The 16,765-nt window shown below is 41.7% G+C and overlaps 1 protein-coding gene across 2 annotated transcripts in view; it reads right to left on the bottom strand.

The window, feature by feature from the left end:
• Window positions 1-2,384: 2,384 nt before the first annotated feature.
• The window catches only part of IDE (insulin degrading enzyme), a 122,693-nt gene continuing 108,312 nt past the window's right edge, over window positions 2,385-16,765 (bottom strand). For both annotated transcript variants that reach the window (XM_082630053.1, XM_082630052.1), the window contains exons 20-25: window positions 14,756-14,923; window positions 12,929-13,201; window positions 11,781-11,842; window positions 6,084-6,156; window positions 5,306-5,373; window positions 2,385-4,645 (exon numbers count right to left, since the gene is read on the bottom strand). In XM_082630053.1, the coding sequence (XP_082486179.1) occupies window positions 4,550-4,645; window positions 5,306-5,373; window positions 6,084-6,156; window positions 11,781-11,842; window positions 12,929-13,201; window positions 14,756-14,923 (740 nt within the window). In that variant the 3' untranslated portion in view covers window positions 2,385-4,549. The remainder of the gene's footprint in view (window positions 4,646-5,305; window positions 5,374-6,083; window positions 6,157-11,780; window positions 11,843-12,928; window positions 13,202-14,755; window positions 14,924-16,765) is intronic.

Genomic DNA, 16,765 nt, shown 5'->3' on the forward strand with positions numbered 1-16,765 from the left:
TAGAGCTTTCTTTACTTGAAATACCTTTGTCTGAGTTTGGTTTAAGGGTAATGCTGACCTCATAAAAGGGTTCCCTCCTGCTTTCTAAAATGTAAGATTGGTATAATTTTATCCTTAAATGTCTGATAGAATTCACCAATGAAGCCATCTGGGTTTGGGATTTTCTTTGTGGAAAGGGAATTAATTCAATTTCTTAAAACAGATGAAGGGAATATTCATATTTTCTCTTTCATGTCTGTTTTGGTAATTTGTCTTTCAGGAAATGTACCTCTTTCATCTAGGTTGTCAAAATTACTTGTCTATAATGTCTAAACAAAAACAAAGGGGACACAGGCCAGACCTACCTTTGGGTGAGACCCAATTCCTGACTACACATCGACAATGTTATTAGGAGATACTTGATGAAGTATTTAGGGGTGAGGAGTCACGACATCTACAGAGAGAGAGGGAGGGAGGGAGGGAGCAATGCGCAGCAAACATTATTAAACTGGTTGAATACAGGGTGAAGGCTATATATAGGGCATTCACTGTACTATTTCTACAACTTCTGTAGATTTAAAACTTTTCCAAAAATAAGTTAAATGAAATATTCGTATTCTACAACCCAGTGATTTAAAGAAATAATCAGAAAACCACACACATATTCTGTCTGCACAAGGAGTTTTATCATGGATCCGAGTTTGAAAACACCCTAAATATCCCACTCTTAAGAGGACTGGATAAACAAACTACAGTATGACACCAAAAACTAAACAATAAGGACAACAACAACAAATACCACAAATTCCCCAAGAGTATCCACGTGGAAAATTCTCAATATAGATGGACTATGGAAGGAAAAAGTTGTAACACTGAATATATGACCCCATTCTACATGCACGGGAAAAAGACTGCAAAATGACGATGCAAAAAATGTGGTTGCCTTGGAGCGGTGGGGTTACAGATGAACTTGACTCTTCTTCACACTCTCGTTCAGAATCACTTGAAGGATTCCAGATCATCTCATCACTCCAGGGGCGACAGCAAGGAGAGCTTGCATTGATTTAAGGGCCTAGCAGGCCAGGAGGCATGGGTCTGGATTGACTCCAAGAGGGAGGGAGATCCCAGTGGTGATAACTGGCCACAAGGGAGTCCAGCAGAGGGGAAACAACAGAGGACTGGAGGAGAGGCACACAGACTTGGAGACTTGGTCTCACTTGGTCTAAATTGGCAAAGGTTGGGAGACTAAGGTGGTATCGGTGAAAAAAGTTAAGTTTCATACACATGTAAAAGCAACTGCCCTTCTACTTTGTTCCACAAATACTTTGGAGACTTGGTACCCATTATTACAGGAAATCCACATGGAACAATGAGAACTAGAGTTTAAAGATCTGAGTGGAGGTTTGAATCCGTGCTTCCTGCATGGTCTGGGGCAAACTGTTTAGCCTTTCTGAGCCTATTTTCATTTCCGAGTACCTGGGATGATGATGATTTTAATCATTGTCCTCCCACGTCAAAAGATTGGATGAGAAAAGTAGCAATTCAGTACTACCAATAAGCTTTGCCACAAGAAACCATGGAGTGGTCAACGTTGAGGTTGATAAGGACAGTGAATGAACTTCATCGGATGGGCAGCACAGAATACCAGGGATCTAGAAGCCTACTGGTCAGAGGCCCTTCCAGGGAGGGTTTAGGAGGGCAGGAACCATCCTTACAAAGGGAGATGAGTATGTGAGAATCCTTGGTTTTCACCATAAGCATGCTGCGAATAAGAGAAGGGGACCAGATGATTCCCCTCACACACCATGAGAGAAGGGGAAACTGCACCAAGCCCTAAAACCTGGGGTGGCTCCAGGCCTCCGGATGGGGCAGCTGTGTCCTGCCTGAGCACAAAGCTGACCATGTGCCCTGCACTACTGTCCTAGGTTGGAAACGGAAGAACAACCAGATTCCCTCTTGAAATGCTTGGTCGAACTAGCTGGTAACCACACGAGTAGAAAGATTCTTTTGACAGGGAGTAAGGAGCCAGGGATCAGACAAGACATCTGCCTAACCTGCTGCTGGAGACATGCGAGGAAGATGAGGAGAGAAATATTTTTTCTACCTTCTGAATTCTCCTCCCTGAAACTCACGGGACAAATCTTTCTGGGTTTGGGGTCAGCAAGGAGTTCAGCCTCTCACACTGAGACTCCTGTTTTACAAAAGTGATCTACTCTTAAGACTGTGAAATTGACCCATTTATTTGACTAAATCACTGTTACCCAGATTCACTTAAAAAAAAAATCCACTGCTTTCTACACTAGGAACAATGAAAGCAAGAAACATCGTCAAATCGGGATGTTGAGAGGTAGGTTGAGGATTGGCCACTGAAACTGTAAAAATAATACAAATGCAAACTCCAGAGGTGAAATTCAGGCAATTTATTGTAAACAGGATTACCCTAGCACTCTACCACATACTGGCTGTGTCACATGCTCTCTCTTCCACATCAAGAAGTGAAAAAGAAGACTTTTCAAAAAGTCACGGGTAACTAACACCTTAGTGTGTTTCACAAATCTCATTTACTAAGCGCTGAGTAAAGAGCATTATCCAGGTAGTCTGTTATTGCTCAGGGACTGCAGCTTGGACCCATGCAGCTGAATCCATAAGTATGCCTGAGTGATCCGACAGTGGCTCTAGATCCAGAGTGGAAACCAGACAATGCTAGAGCACGCTCAAGACCAACCACAGGCTCCTGTAAGACTACATGAGATGCCTTTCAGATTTCTTCACGTGACTTTCTCATAAAAATGATACTGTTAAATTTCACCCCCTCCCTTTTTGTTAAAGAGCAAAAAGTTACCCAGTAGCACATAATTTTCCACAGAAAAGATATAAGTGGATTATTTACTTTTCCAGTGGTGGATTTATGCACTCAGGACTAGTTTTTGATCCCTCTCGTATATATCTGCAGTTTGATGAAAAGCTGCATAGTCTACAAATGCATAAAACCAGAAGGAAGTGATGATGACTCACGCACCTTCTGATGGACAAAGACCGGCTTCATACAAGGAAGCTCTTGAAGACAGGGATAAAAGGGTGGTTACAGCACCACGTCTGACAGTAGAAATGGAGCCCCGCTTTCAAAAGCAGCCTCCACGGTTGCCCCAAATTCAGATTATTCAGAAAAATAACAAATGTGAAAAGACATGACTCTACAGAAAGAAGTCCTGGCAAATCAAGTCATATGGAGGTAAAATGCCACCCTTTACTTTGCCTGAGTTAGTGAACTACAGGGCCACTTACTGTTACTAGTGCCTGTATGTCTCCAATTTCTCTTTAAGTTTTAATAACAGTAAATATTTCAAAACAGCTGTTAAATCTACAGTAACAATTTCATCCAAAATTGTATCTCATGAAAAAAATATTTTTTAAAAGTTCACTCCAGTCATCATCTATGTGTTTGTATGTTTGAATTTATATATTCAAAAAGTACCTTTACACTTAAGGCAGTATTAGACTGGTAGCAAAACGGGATTCAGAGTCTCCATGGACGGCACGCTATTTAAGAATCCAAGGCTTTCCTTTTTATACCTCCAAAAAGGTGTCTTTGCACGTGTTGCCTTTTATATTCATAATGGAGCAAATATTTTGGTTCGTATACTGACTGCAATCTCGTGGTAGTAAAAAGTTACAGGTGTTTAGAACAGATGTTGGAAAAGCATGTCACACACTCAGTGGGATCTGAAGTTGACCCTGTTTGTTTTTGTTAAATAAATACAGCAACGTGTTGATGGGAAAAAGTGACACTGATGGAACACTGCAAACCAACTATGAACAAGAATGTCAATATAATTCAATCAGAAAAAAACAAATCACAGTAATCCTGAGAAATTCAGTTTGGGACAAAATTGATGTTAAGGTACGTCTGTATTTCTAGCACTGTAAATAAGTAGGGTGTTCTAGAGTTTTCCAGCATTTTACTAGTTTGAATAAAAAACATGTTCAAATTCTATAAAAAGATTAAAACCATGCCTTATATAATCAGCAATTTCACTAATAAAAGAAAATTACATTGCTTTGTTCATTATCTGCCAAATGTAATGTTCTCCATTATTTACATGAAACCATTAAGTAGAAAGCAAAATTGAGGATCCATTTTTAAAAAGGTATTATCTTTCTATATGTTTTGAAGTCTTTTCTGTCAACCTAGGAGGCTTTTAGAAAAAAGCTAACATATTTTTCTTCTGACAAGTGACTATTTTACAGAATAAGGAAGAAAGTTTCTATAGGAATATCATCCATCATTTTAAGTATTGTTATATAAGGGACATTTCTCTTAGTAATGAAAAGAAAACTTTTAAAATATTAAGAGGCATGTATTTTAAAAATATTCTACATCTATAAGATTTTGTAATTTAATTACTTTGGATTTTTAATATTTCTACATAATGACATTTGACAACTTTTTTTTTTCTGTTTGTCTCTCTAATAGTGAACCAGAAAATATTAAAGTGGCCAAGATTGTTTTCCTAGCCCTTGGAAGACTCAGGAATGCATCCACTTGCACTTTCCCGCCCATAAGGAATCTTCAGAGTTTTGCAGCCATGAAGTTAATATGTGGTTTCACAAGGGGAAACAGTGGCAAACCACGCTTGAACTCAGTCATGTTCTGAATCACTTCAGGCTGCAAAGAAAAAAAGTTTTCTCTTAGTGTATTTAGCCTAAAAAGCAGACTGAACAGGACATAAACTTTATTTTTATATATACACACTGGTTTCTACACTATATATTACATTTTATATCTACTGACCTCTCTTCCTGGATCAGTAAGGTCAGAGGGTCTATGCAAACCTATGGTAAATGTCCCCAGTGGGACTCTGGGCCAGAGGGAAGAATCTTGGCTTTCCTCCGGGCACTCAAGGGCAGGCCCATTGAGGGCTCAGGACCGCTGCTTTGGCGCAGTGGTAGAGGCCAGTGTGCCCACCCGGCAAGAGCCTAATTACACTGCCAGCTTCCTCTTCTTGCAAGTAAATGCCAACCTTTCCAGATGATTAAAATGCACAAGCACCATGGAAAAGGCTGGGATAAATGGGGCTGGAGATGACTCATTGCAGAGTAACACAACTGTTCAAGCTAGAGGACAAGGCGGACAAGGGAAAAGGCTGAGTCTCTGCAGCTGAAAAAGGAAAGAATGGCAACCTGGTCTTTAAGGGAGACCTAAAGTAGATGCCCGAATACCTCGTAACCTGAAATCTCTAGGTCTTATGTGTCCTGGTGAAACAAGCTCCTTCTAAGTAGGAAGTCCTCTAACAGGGCAAGCTAACATGAAATTTATATTTCTTACTTGTGGCAAGGCTGGTGCTTGTGACAAATTTATATCGTTTTGACATGGGAACTCTCCAACCACAGGACCTATAAAAAACAAAAGGTTTAATGCTTTGCACTTATTGATACTTGTACATGAGAGCAAACAAACAAACAAACAAACACAAACCAGACTCAGCTCACTAAAAATCTGCACCAGGTCCCATTCATGTACCTTTCAGATCCTTTTAGGGTGTGTGCTCCCAAGGCCTTGTTCGCTTGTCCTGCCTCCTATCCAGAGTGTCCCTAATGATGGTTCATGATGTTACTCTGCTTAAATAGCCTTGGCCACAGCTGCTTTAGCGCCCAGCTCTGACCTCACTGGACCCTGAGGTCCTGGCCACCCGGAAGGACCCAGTAAAACAATCTGGAAGGCTGGGGGAGTAAATGGTCATGGGGCAAACCCTGGCCAGTCCAAGACAGGAGATGGGAAGGACAGATAAACTGCTCACCCTTCCCCCACGACATGCAGTTTTTCCATACAGCTTCTTTGGAGATGTCCTACCAGCACCTGGCCTTGTTTTCTTATGGAGCTGTGGCCAGCTCAGCACTGTGTCACCTGCTGTTGGCTCTCTCCTTCACTGCCTCACTTCCTTTTTCCCCTTATTTTTGCTTTGACAGAGCAGACCCTGTCTCCAGTTAGTTCCCCTTCTGTGCCCCTTTACTTCCTGGTGCTCTCTAAGGGATGTGACTATGGCATGGTACAGCTATCGTGTGCCTAAAACACACTTTTGAAAAAGTCAATACTCAATACTTACAAGAATCCATTTCTCTGGCAAGAACATGGACGGATACCTTATGTCTTCTCGGGGCATCTACCGCCAACATTTCCTGGGTGGAAAGAATAGCAAGGTCACCCTTTTGCCCCACTAAGGAACTTAAAATGAGGTGCTCTCTTACGACCATGAAGAATCAGCTCTCACGCATTCAGAAACAGTAAACGCGCCTCCCTTTCTTTCCCCTTACCTATAGTAGTTCATTTGAACTCCACAAAGATTAGGAGGGTAGGCAAGAATTATTCTTAACCCCATCTTACGATGAGAAAACTGAGTCCAAGGAGATTAAGTGCTCAAGCTCCCAGGCTAGTACATACCTGCGCTGGGATTAAAACCCTAGCCTAGTTCTCATTGGGGTGTGACGCAGGGCTGCACCTACTGATCTGTAGTGTCTGCAGAGACAATGGCCTGAGCTTAGTTAAGGGATGACCACAATGCTTGCCCCGCTAAGAGAAGAAGAAAACCAACATCTCTTGAGTGTCATCTTGTATCAGCCTCTCTCCTATGTTAGCTCACTTGATTCTCTGTAAGCTAAACATCATGATGATTCCTGTTTTAGAGACTGACTCTAAAACAAAGAGTCACACAGCTGGAGTCACACAGCTTGGAAGGGATGGTGCCAGAAGCGAGGTTTGCTTGTTCTCTCCATTCCACCACGTTGCTTTGAGGGACTCCCCTTAGTTACTACCAAGAAAGCCAGGAGCGGTACGCTGGCAGAAGGATCCTGTGGGGAAGTGTCTCCTCACCTTTTCCTTGATGCTGGACCTGTATCTGCCTTTTCCAAAGGGAAAACACAAGTGGTGATGAAGCTTCCCCTGATGCTTCAGCCAGCAGCAATGTTTTGTAACCTCAGAGGAAGAGATCATCAGCAAAGCCAGACTGACTCACAGTTATTTACGGAACAGTTATTGCAAGCCTGGCCCTGTGCAGCTGCAATGGAAGCCCTGCTGAGGTTGCATAGCAAGCTTGCCCACGGCTCTGCCAGCTGGCAGAACAGCCTCTTTCAGGAGCTCAGCCCTGGTCAGCCTCCAGTAACAAGCAGTGCCTCATCTGAGAGCATCTACTGGAGTAAAACGTTTGCTTCCAAAGATCTATTCTTGATCCCTTTTCACCCAAACCTTCATTGCCCTCTTAACCTGTATTGGTTACAGCAGAATATCCTGTTCAACTTCCTGACCAACTTTGGATAATCCCCATTTTTCTAAAAACCAACCAATTGCATTTTCAACCAATTGCAGAAATTTCTTAGAATTTCTCTATTCTAAGGAACACTAGAGTCCTAAGAGATATTTACAGGTATTCTGTGCAAAAAAAAAAAAAAAAAAAAAGTCCATAGTGATAGCAGCGTAGGAAATATTTTGTTAATCAAAACTAAACAAATGCTGGGCTAAAGAAATCTTAACAATGGGGTTCTTAGAACTTTTCAAAAGCTAACATGCTCTGTGATTCTCCAAGAATGAGAATAAAGAGTAGTCATTCCCAAACATACATGGTCACGAAACCCTTTTTTCTAGGTACCCCCTATTAGTATCTTGTATCATGGAACATAGCTAGGGAAAGCCTGTTCTAGATTTAGCATAAGCTTGGTAATAAATACTTTCATTTTTTTAAGACAAGAAAGTCAGTCTTATAAATGTTATTTTCACAAATTCAATAATGAGGTACCACCTGTAACTTCAAATAAATAACAGAATTTGTGGAAGGAAAGAGAAATCTTCATTTCTTCTGGAAACATCACAGTAAATCATATTAAGTCATCATTCTTTTTGAACACACATAACTAATAATGTCTTAAAATAAATGTCTTAGGAACCACAAAGAGCTGAACATGAGCACCCTCTTTTGTAGGCAGTTGAGAACAAGTAACTAACCTCACAAAGTGTGACAGTCTTAAGTAGTAAATCAACACAACTAAAACCCACTTTATAATACCAAGGAGGAAAACATATTCCGATCTAAAACATTCTGATTAAAATATTGAAAAATCCTAAGATTGAATATTGTTAAGAAAGAGATAATGATAGAGACTGTTTAATAAATGCTACTAAGTGTCAATCACTTTACATACCTCATTGCAATGAATACCCCATAATCTCTATTTTGTAAATAAGGAAGCTTAAGTAATTTGGCCAAGGTCACAGAGCTAGCTAGTTGGTGCTAGGGCTGAGCCCAGAGTCTGTGCTCAGAGGCCATATGTGCTCCTGCTGCTGCCCCACGGATCACTGAGGAGGCCAGCAGCTCTGAGCAGGGCTCTGGACGGCTGAACAGCCTGGCAGCGGACACGTGTCCTGGAGCCCTGCTCTCAAACCCAACTCTGCCCCTCACGGTCCTACTGCAGCTCTCTCCACAGGCACAAAGACTACCTGGGGTTATATTTCAGAACAGAATCTTATTTTCTATATTGTTTTATTTAAAAAATATGTATGTGTTGGGAGTTCCCTGGTGGTCCAGTGGTTAGGACTCTGTGCTTCCACTGCAGGGGATATGGGTTCAATCCCTGGTCGGGGAGTTAAGATCCCACATGCTGCATGGTGTGGCCAAAAAATAACAGAAAAAAAAATTTAATTAAAAAAAAAAGTATGTGTTTTTGTTACATACATACACACACTTTTTTTTTTTTTTTTTTTTTTGCGGTACATGGGCCTCTCACTGTTGTGGCCTCTCCCGTTGTGGAGCACAAGCTCCGGATGTGCAGGCTCAGTGGCCATGGCTCACGGGCCCAGCCACTCCGCGGCATGTGGTATCTTCCCGGACCGGGGCATGAACCCGTGTCCCTGCCACCAGGGAAGCCCCACACATTTTTTTTTTTAATAGATTTTATTTTTTAAAGCAGTTTGGGTTCAGAGCAAAATTGAGTGGAAGGCGCGGAGAGTCGAGCCCTGGTCTGGGAGGATCCCACATGCCGCAGAGCGGCTAAGCCCGTGCACCGCAGCTGCTGAGCCTGCACTCTAGAGCCCTTGTGCTACAACTACTTAAGCCCATAACAGGGGAAGCAGCCACCGCAATGAGAGGCCCGTGCACCGTGGTGAGGAGTAGCCCCCACTCCCCACAGCTGGGGAGGGCCCTCATGCAGCAGTGAAGACCCAACGCAGCCAAAATTTTAAAATAAATTAAAAAAAAAAAAAGATTATCACTGCAAAAAAGCACAATTCCTCTACACAATGCATGGGAGCCATGAGGTAAAGAAAATGGTAAATTGCCCAGCCAGCCATGTCCATAGCCAAAATGGTTCAAATCCCATTGCTGAGAAAGGAACATTCAAAATGCTGTCTTTTAGTGTCAAATTTTGAACCTAAAATTGCTACTATCTCTCTTTTCTTATTGCTAAGGTGTTACTGGCTATATGAATACTTGTTTGCACATACAGAGACCAGAAACCTTGTCGTCCTGCAGAGGATCTGGGGGGAAGTGTAAGTAACTGGTAGACAGTGCTAAATCACCCTTTTCTTCTACGAAACTATCAGCACCTCCAACTCAGGGCTATTTTCTTTTCCTCACCCTCCCACGCAGCACCAACAGTGGAGAATTAGATCTGATTAGCCTTTACTGTACAATTAACTTCACAAAATCATTCCAACGAGAACTGCAAACACCACTCCTGTTACGGCAGTTACAACAGATCCCTGAAAAGTGACCTTGAAAAGCAGATGACGTCCCTCCCAGAGATGTTAGCATGAGGCAGGACCTGAGCTCCCAACGAAAAACCTGGTGTCTGATAAATCAGATATGAACCAGGAGAAGTGGCTAAGGATACTAGATAGGGTATAATTCTAAGGTACTATGGTAATTATGGAGTAGAATTTTGTTCCTTGTCCTAAAAAACAGACATAAAAGTATTTTACACAAATTAGCGGTCCCAATACATTACAAAGAATATATATAACACTTTAGGTACAACTCTATTGCAGCATAAATTTTTAATTTCTGCACTTAGCATGGTTAATACACATTATATGCCCACTTAAAATTTTTGCTACCCTTCTATGAATTCTGTTACAGGTGGGGAAAATTCAGATGGTGTAAACCTCTTCAAGCTGTACTGGGAAAACTTTAATGGTGGTGCCTCTCTTTTCTCTTGATGAACTGAACTTTCTCAGTGAGCTCAGGCATTTAAAGCTCACAAATCTGGGACTTCCCTGGTGGCGCAGTGGTTAAGAATCCGTCTGCCAATGCCGGGGACACAGGTTCTAGCCCTGGCCTGGGAAGATCCCACAGGCCACAGAGCAGCTAAGTCCGTGCGCCACAACTACTGAGCCTGCACCCTAGAGCCCATGAGGCACAACTACTAAGCCCGCGTGCCACAACTACTGGAGTCCGCGCTCTGCAACAAGAGAAGCCACCGCAACGTGAAGCCTGCACACTGCAGCGAAGAGTAGCCCCCCGCTCACCGCAACTAGAGGAAGCCTGCGTGCAGTAATGAAGACCAAACACAGCCAAAAATAAATAAATAAATATAATAATTAGTATAAAAAAATTTTTAAAAGTCATTCTACTTAAAAAAAAAAACTCAAAATCTCTAGTTTGGGATTAGCAGATATAAACTACTATATATAAAATAGACAAACAATAAGATCCTACTGTATAGCACAGGGAACTATATTCAATATCTTATAATAACCTATAATGGAAAAGAATATGAAAAACAATATATATATATATATATATATATAAAAAACTGAATCACTTTGAAGTACACCTGAAACTAACACAAGACTGAAAATCAACTATACTTCAATAAACACAATTAAAAAAAAAACAACTCAGAAGATCTCTGAACACAGTTCAAAGGTGAGTAATCATTTAATAATTAATTAATTATTTTTTTTGCGGTATGCAGGCCTCTCACTGTTGTGGTCTCTCCCGTTGTGGAGCACAGGCTCTGGATGCACAGGCTCAGTGGCCATGACTCACGGGCCTAGCAGCTCCACGGCATGTGGGATCTTCCCGGACCGGGGCACGAACCCGTGTCCCCTGCATCGGCAGGCGGACTCTCAACCACTGCACCACCAGGGAAACCCAGTGATCATTTATTTTTAAAAGAAGCCATAGTGGCACCTAAATTAGTGAAGATGATTTATAGTTGCCAGAGACTGGAAAATAATCTGATTCCCAAGTTCTATTTGTTTTCTTTGCTCTTTCTTCCCACCAAAAGCTCAGCGATGTTCTTTGTGGGCTGGGGTGAGGAACAGAGAGAAGAAACAAAAGGGTAACCTAAACAGGTGGATCTGGAAGCCAGGAAGGGCCACCACGGTCCTCAGTCCAGAGGGAGAGAAAAACAGTACTGGGTTCAATAGGGACTATCTCTTTTTCCTAACAGTAATATGTGTCAAAAATACTTAAGTCCAGGGCTTCCCTGGTGGCGCAGTGGTTGAGAGTCTACCTGCCGATGCAGGGGACACGGGTTTGTGCCCCGGTCCAGAAAGATCCCACATGCCGCGGAGTGGCTGGGCCCGTGAGCCATGGCCACTGAGCCTGCACGTCCGGGGCCTGTGCTCTGCAACGGGAGAGGCCACAACAGTGAGAGGCCCGCGTACCGCAAAAAAAAAGAAAAAAAAAAAACTTAGGTCCATAAAAATGCCTTCATAAATCCTGCTTGAATGGGTTCAAAGCAGCAACACACACACAGTGCGTACAATATTTCCTTATCAGTCAAAATCTAAACATGCAAATTGAACTTACCTTATAGAATTTGATAATATCTTCCTTGGTAAGTGTTTTTAAATAGGCAACTTCTGTATTATCTGAAAAAAGTAATCAAACGAGAATTTACAATATTTTCTTTTTAAGTATCCCAGACTACTACACTAAATGACAATATCCTTCACTCCAACACTCTTAAGAATCCATCTTGTTGAGTGATCATCTGCTCCTGCAAGTAGTAAGGGAATAAATTTCAAGTAAAAAGTAAGAGGATATCCTGTCTCTCTAGTTATGAGCTGTTGGGTCTTGGGCTAGTCACTTCAACTTTTCTGAGCCTCAGTTTCCTCATCTAGAAATTGGGGATAACAACTACTTAACTGACAATAACACAATACCAGGGGCACAGGGCAAATGCTCAATAAGTGGTAGGTACTGGGTTGGCCAAGAAGTTCGCACAGGTTTTTCCGTTAACATCTTACGGAAAAACCCGAACGAACTTCTTGGCCAACCTAGTACTATTAACAGTGAATCCAACTGCTAGAAAAATTACAGGTAAGGAAACAGAGGCCCAAAAAATGTTACTTGGCTGAGATTTTTGGCTTGTTGGTGTCACAGTGAGAACACAACCCAACTCTTTCTGACTTCTAGTGTAGCTGAGCACACTCCATTGTTAATCTCTGTTCTAAGAAAGGCAAAAGGAAGCTGATAAGCTGGACACTTTGGGGAGCACAGCTCTCCCAAATCTAAAAGCACTGACAAATTCTGAGAGATCCCTAAAGGGAAACGTTTGAACCCCTGCGCCTCCAGGGCAGCACTTATCTCAAGAGAGTTCAATTTGCACATTTTCCGTTTAGAGTTATGAGAAATACCGACATATCTGTGCTCAGAGCCTCAGGGGCGTACTGAATGAACACAAAAAGTGAAATCAGATTTATTATTAGTGCATTATTATGAGATACAGATAGATCCAGCTCTAGTTCAGAGAAGGAAAAAAAAAAGATAAAGTTTCTACTAGGAAATTGTTGTTACATGAAAAAAGGTTCTTTAGAAGTGGTATGCCTCCACCCCCATCCCAAATCGTACTGGAACATCACCTACAAAACAAATACCATTTTGTAGAATGGCATCAATGTCCTCAAATGTTTTACTTACATGCCATGAATGTTGGGGCCCTAATTTTGCCTTACCTCTGTCAAAATTGTATTGCTGGGAGATGATTTCCCCCCAGTATTTAGCACACTCTGCAGACAGTTTCTTTGGTTTGTCTAGTCGACGAATCGCTAATGCTTGGATGTGTTTTTGGAAGGCCTCTTCTGTCATGTCCTCTATGGACTTTTCCATGGTAATTAAGAAAGCTTCCACTCTGCTTTCCAGGTAGTGAGGTGGCTTTTCCGACTGGATGATGAACCGTAAGCCCTGTATGCCATTGGCTCGGCGTGGCCCACTGAAGACAATATAGCCTGAAACGCAAACACCAGCCAGTCAGGACCTTGGTATTTGAGACATGGGTCACCTTTAATCTTTCAAAAATTATCCTGTCAGAGCAAATAAAATCTACTTTAGGGCTTTATATTATTCACCTCTAAAGAAATGAGCAATTAAAATATCTTCGGTTCCTAAGGACAGGGCAGAAGAGCTCTCTGAAGAATAGTTAGAAATTTGGAGATAAAACCCTTGTTTATCTTTCAAACTCAATATTCCCAGGCTCCTCCCTGTCTGCTATTTAATCCCCTTCAATCCATGTTAAAGTTATTCTCATCCCTATGAAATGCTGGACTCATTTTCATCCCCTAACCATTGTCCTAGCTCGGCTTCCTTTCACGTCCAAGCTCCTTATGTGAACTTGCCTCCACTATTGCATTTCTTGCTAGATAACCCATTCCTGGACCAACTCCATTCAGACTGCAAATCTTTAGACCAAGTACTGAAGGTCATACTTCCATTGTCACCTTGTGAGCTCATACACTACCTACCGTCTACATCTTTCCTAAACAGCGTTGGTGGCTTGCCTTCTCCAGCTGCTCTGCCCCAAACCACACCTCCCTACCTTCAGCATAGCCTTTAGAGTTTGAACACGCTTAGTAGCATTTGCCACACTGTACTACAATTATTCCTTACGGGTCTGCATTCCTGACTAGATTGTGAGCTCCATGAAGGGAAAGACTATCCATAACTTATCCACTTTTGCTGTCCAGCATCTACCACTGTGGTTATTTAAAAAAAGATTGTTACTTGGGGACACTCACCCAAATCCTTTTTCATTGGTTATTCAATGTACATTACTGGGGCTTGTTTCTTTCCTTAATTGATCAAATCTGCCAGGATCTCCAAGGCTTTTAACAGTGCCTAGAACTCTGCCGAAACATTTCCTCAACAGACACTTACTGAGTACCTTCTATGTGCCCCAGGCTTGGGAAACAAAGATGAATAAAAGAAAATACCTGCCCCCTCAATGAACCCAAAATTCAGTAAATCTAAGCTTCTGTGGATGGCTTGCTTCTCACCTTGTCATCCATAACAGACTTCCCTTAGCATCCCACCCAAAATGACCTTTTTTTTTTTTTTGCGGTATGCGGGCCTCTCACTGTTGTGGCCTCTCCCATTGTGGAGCACAGGCTCCGGACGCGCAGGCTCAGCGGCCATGGCTCACAGGCCCAGCCGCTCCGCGGCATGTGGGATCTTCCCAGACTGGGGCACGAGCCCGTGTCCCCTGCATTGGCAGGCGGACTCTCAACCACTGCGCCACCAGGGAAGCCCCAAAATGACCTTTTTATAGACTCGTATGTAAACGTAAACACAGTATCATCTCCTTAAGAACTGCTCTAATGTCCATGAGATGTTAACTGCTTATCTTCTAAAAGTGGATTCCCCACAAACAAGGCTTTCACAGTCTTTCTGAGTAGAGCATGCCTGAAGCATCATGCTGGGGGACTGTACATGTGGAGAATGCTCTCGAGGACAATGGCTGTTCCTCACGGACTGAGGTATCCTGCCATCCCCTGCTTCCCCCTCACCCAGCTGCTCCTTGGTGCGCAGGGTGTTGAAGCATGGCTCGGAGATGATCTGACAGAAGAGCTCCAGAAACATGTTCTCCGAGGTGCTCTGCATGTCTGTTTGGTAGTATATCTCGATGCCACAGTTATTGTGAACTTCATTCCTCTGCTGATAGACAAACCATCCTCCTAGGAAGTTTCAAGAAGACAGCAACACGTTCAAAAATTTATTTAGGGTTTAATAAAGTTACTGTTTTGTTTGGCTGTTATGAAGTTGTTCAGTTTGGTTGGTGTCTTTTGGCAGTTCCAAACTATTACAATTAATTCATTAAGAATGTGAAACTCAACTTACCCAAGGGAATCCTAATACAGTGATCTGTACCTGGTGGGCCCTCTATAAATACTCACTGACTTTAAAGGGCAAAAACTTATAAAAAACCCATTTTATGACTAAGTATTAATGCTAAATGAGATCCATAGTTAATGAAATCTACAATGTAGTGTACATACTAGATTAGAACTAGCTAGTATCTATAAGAACTTCAACAGAAATACTACCTATGTTTTAATAACCATACAAAACAATTTTTAAATTACTAGTTGTGCCGTTATCTATTTAGCATTCTATTCCTAATATTGTTTACCAACACCCACACTGAAGGTCAATTCACAAACTTACACAAATGTGCACAATGCTTAGAGATGACTTAGCCTAACACCTTACTTTAGAGATGAGGAAACTAAGACCCTGAGAAGCGGGGTGACTTGTCCAAGGACACAAAGTTGGATGGTGGAGAGCTAAGACAAAAACTCAGATATGCTGATCAAGTATTCGTCAAAGTTATAAACAGATGGCCATGCTTTATGATCTGATAACTATTTCATGAGTAGTAAATGTGACTAAGCAAATACACAGTGTTTAGTCATTGCCTGATAACCATGTGCTATGGTTTTTGAATGGCAGTTTATTCATTCGTTCAATCATTTGTTCTTTCAGCTGTACCGAGCGGCTTGTGGGATATTAGTTTCCCAACCAGGAATCGAACCAGGGCCCTAGGCAGTGAAACTGCAGAGTTCTAACCACTGGACCACCAGGGAATTCCCTTGAATGGCAGTTCCTGACTCTCCCTCTCTGCCATGCTGCAGTGACTGAGGAACAAACTAAGTGAAGTTTGAAAGTAACCATTACCAGGTCTGTAATGACTGGCCATGCAGAATAGCAGTGCTGTGCTCAAAGTGTCTTTGAGCATTCAACAAAGAGATCCTGAGGTAATGCTTTAGTAGTTACTCAAGTGAGCCAGACACAGACTCCAGCCTTAAGAAATGTATAGCCTAACAGGGGAGATGGAGATGCACTTCAATCCCAATACAAGAGAAGAAGTGCTGAGTAGGTTAAACAAGGAAAGGTTCAGAAAACCTGTGCTGGGGGGTCAGAAGAGGAAGTGATTACTTTTAGAAAAAGTTTAAAGAAAAAAATCAATGCTTCTCATCCCTGGTCTAACATACTTCCCACCATACAATTCTGAACAATATTGAAAATAATGCTTAATGAGTTCTATATCAAAGGAAACCATTGTTAACGTAAAAGTAACCCAACATTGCAAACTCCAATATATTATTATCAATTCTTTATATTAATTCCTTATCAAATATGCATGCAGTGAATACATGGTGTTATCTGCACCTGTGAGTCTTCTGCCAAAGATTCCTATGCACTCCTAATTCTAATTTACATTTTTTATAAATAAATTTTATTTCATGCTTCACAGTCAACATTTCTTTAGTTTTGTGATTTTTTCCTAACTCCTCTATACTCAATTACCAGTCAATTCCAGCATCATTTGCTTCAAAATAATTGCCTACCTCCAATTTTACCTCTTTGGCACTCCTACAGATAATTTTCCTGCAGAATTATCTACCTTTAGCTATAAATAGTAGAGGATCCCAGTAGATCTTTACCATAAGACTATATATTATCATCCAAGTGACTTCAACTCATCTGTAATCACACACAATATTATGTCAAAGTAG

The sequence above is a fragment of the Mesoplodon mirus genome, assembly GCF_964341445.2.
Source record: "Mesoplodon mirus genome assembly, chromosome: 2".
Taxonomy (NCBI): Eukaryota; Metazoa; Chordata; class Mammalia; order Artiodactyla; family Ziphiidae; genus Mesoplodon; species Mesoplodon mirus.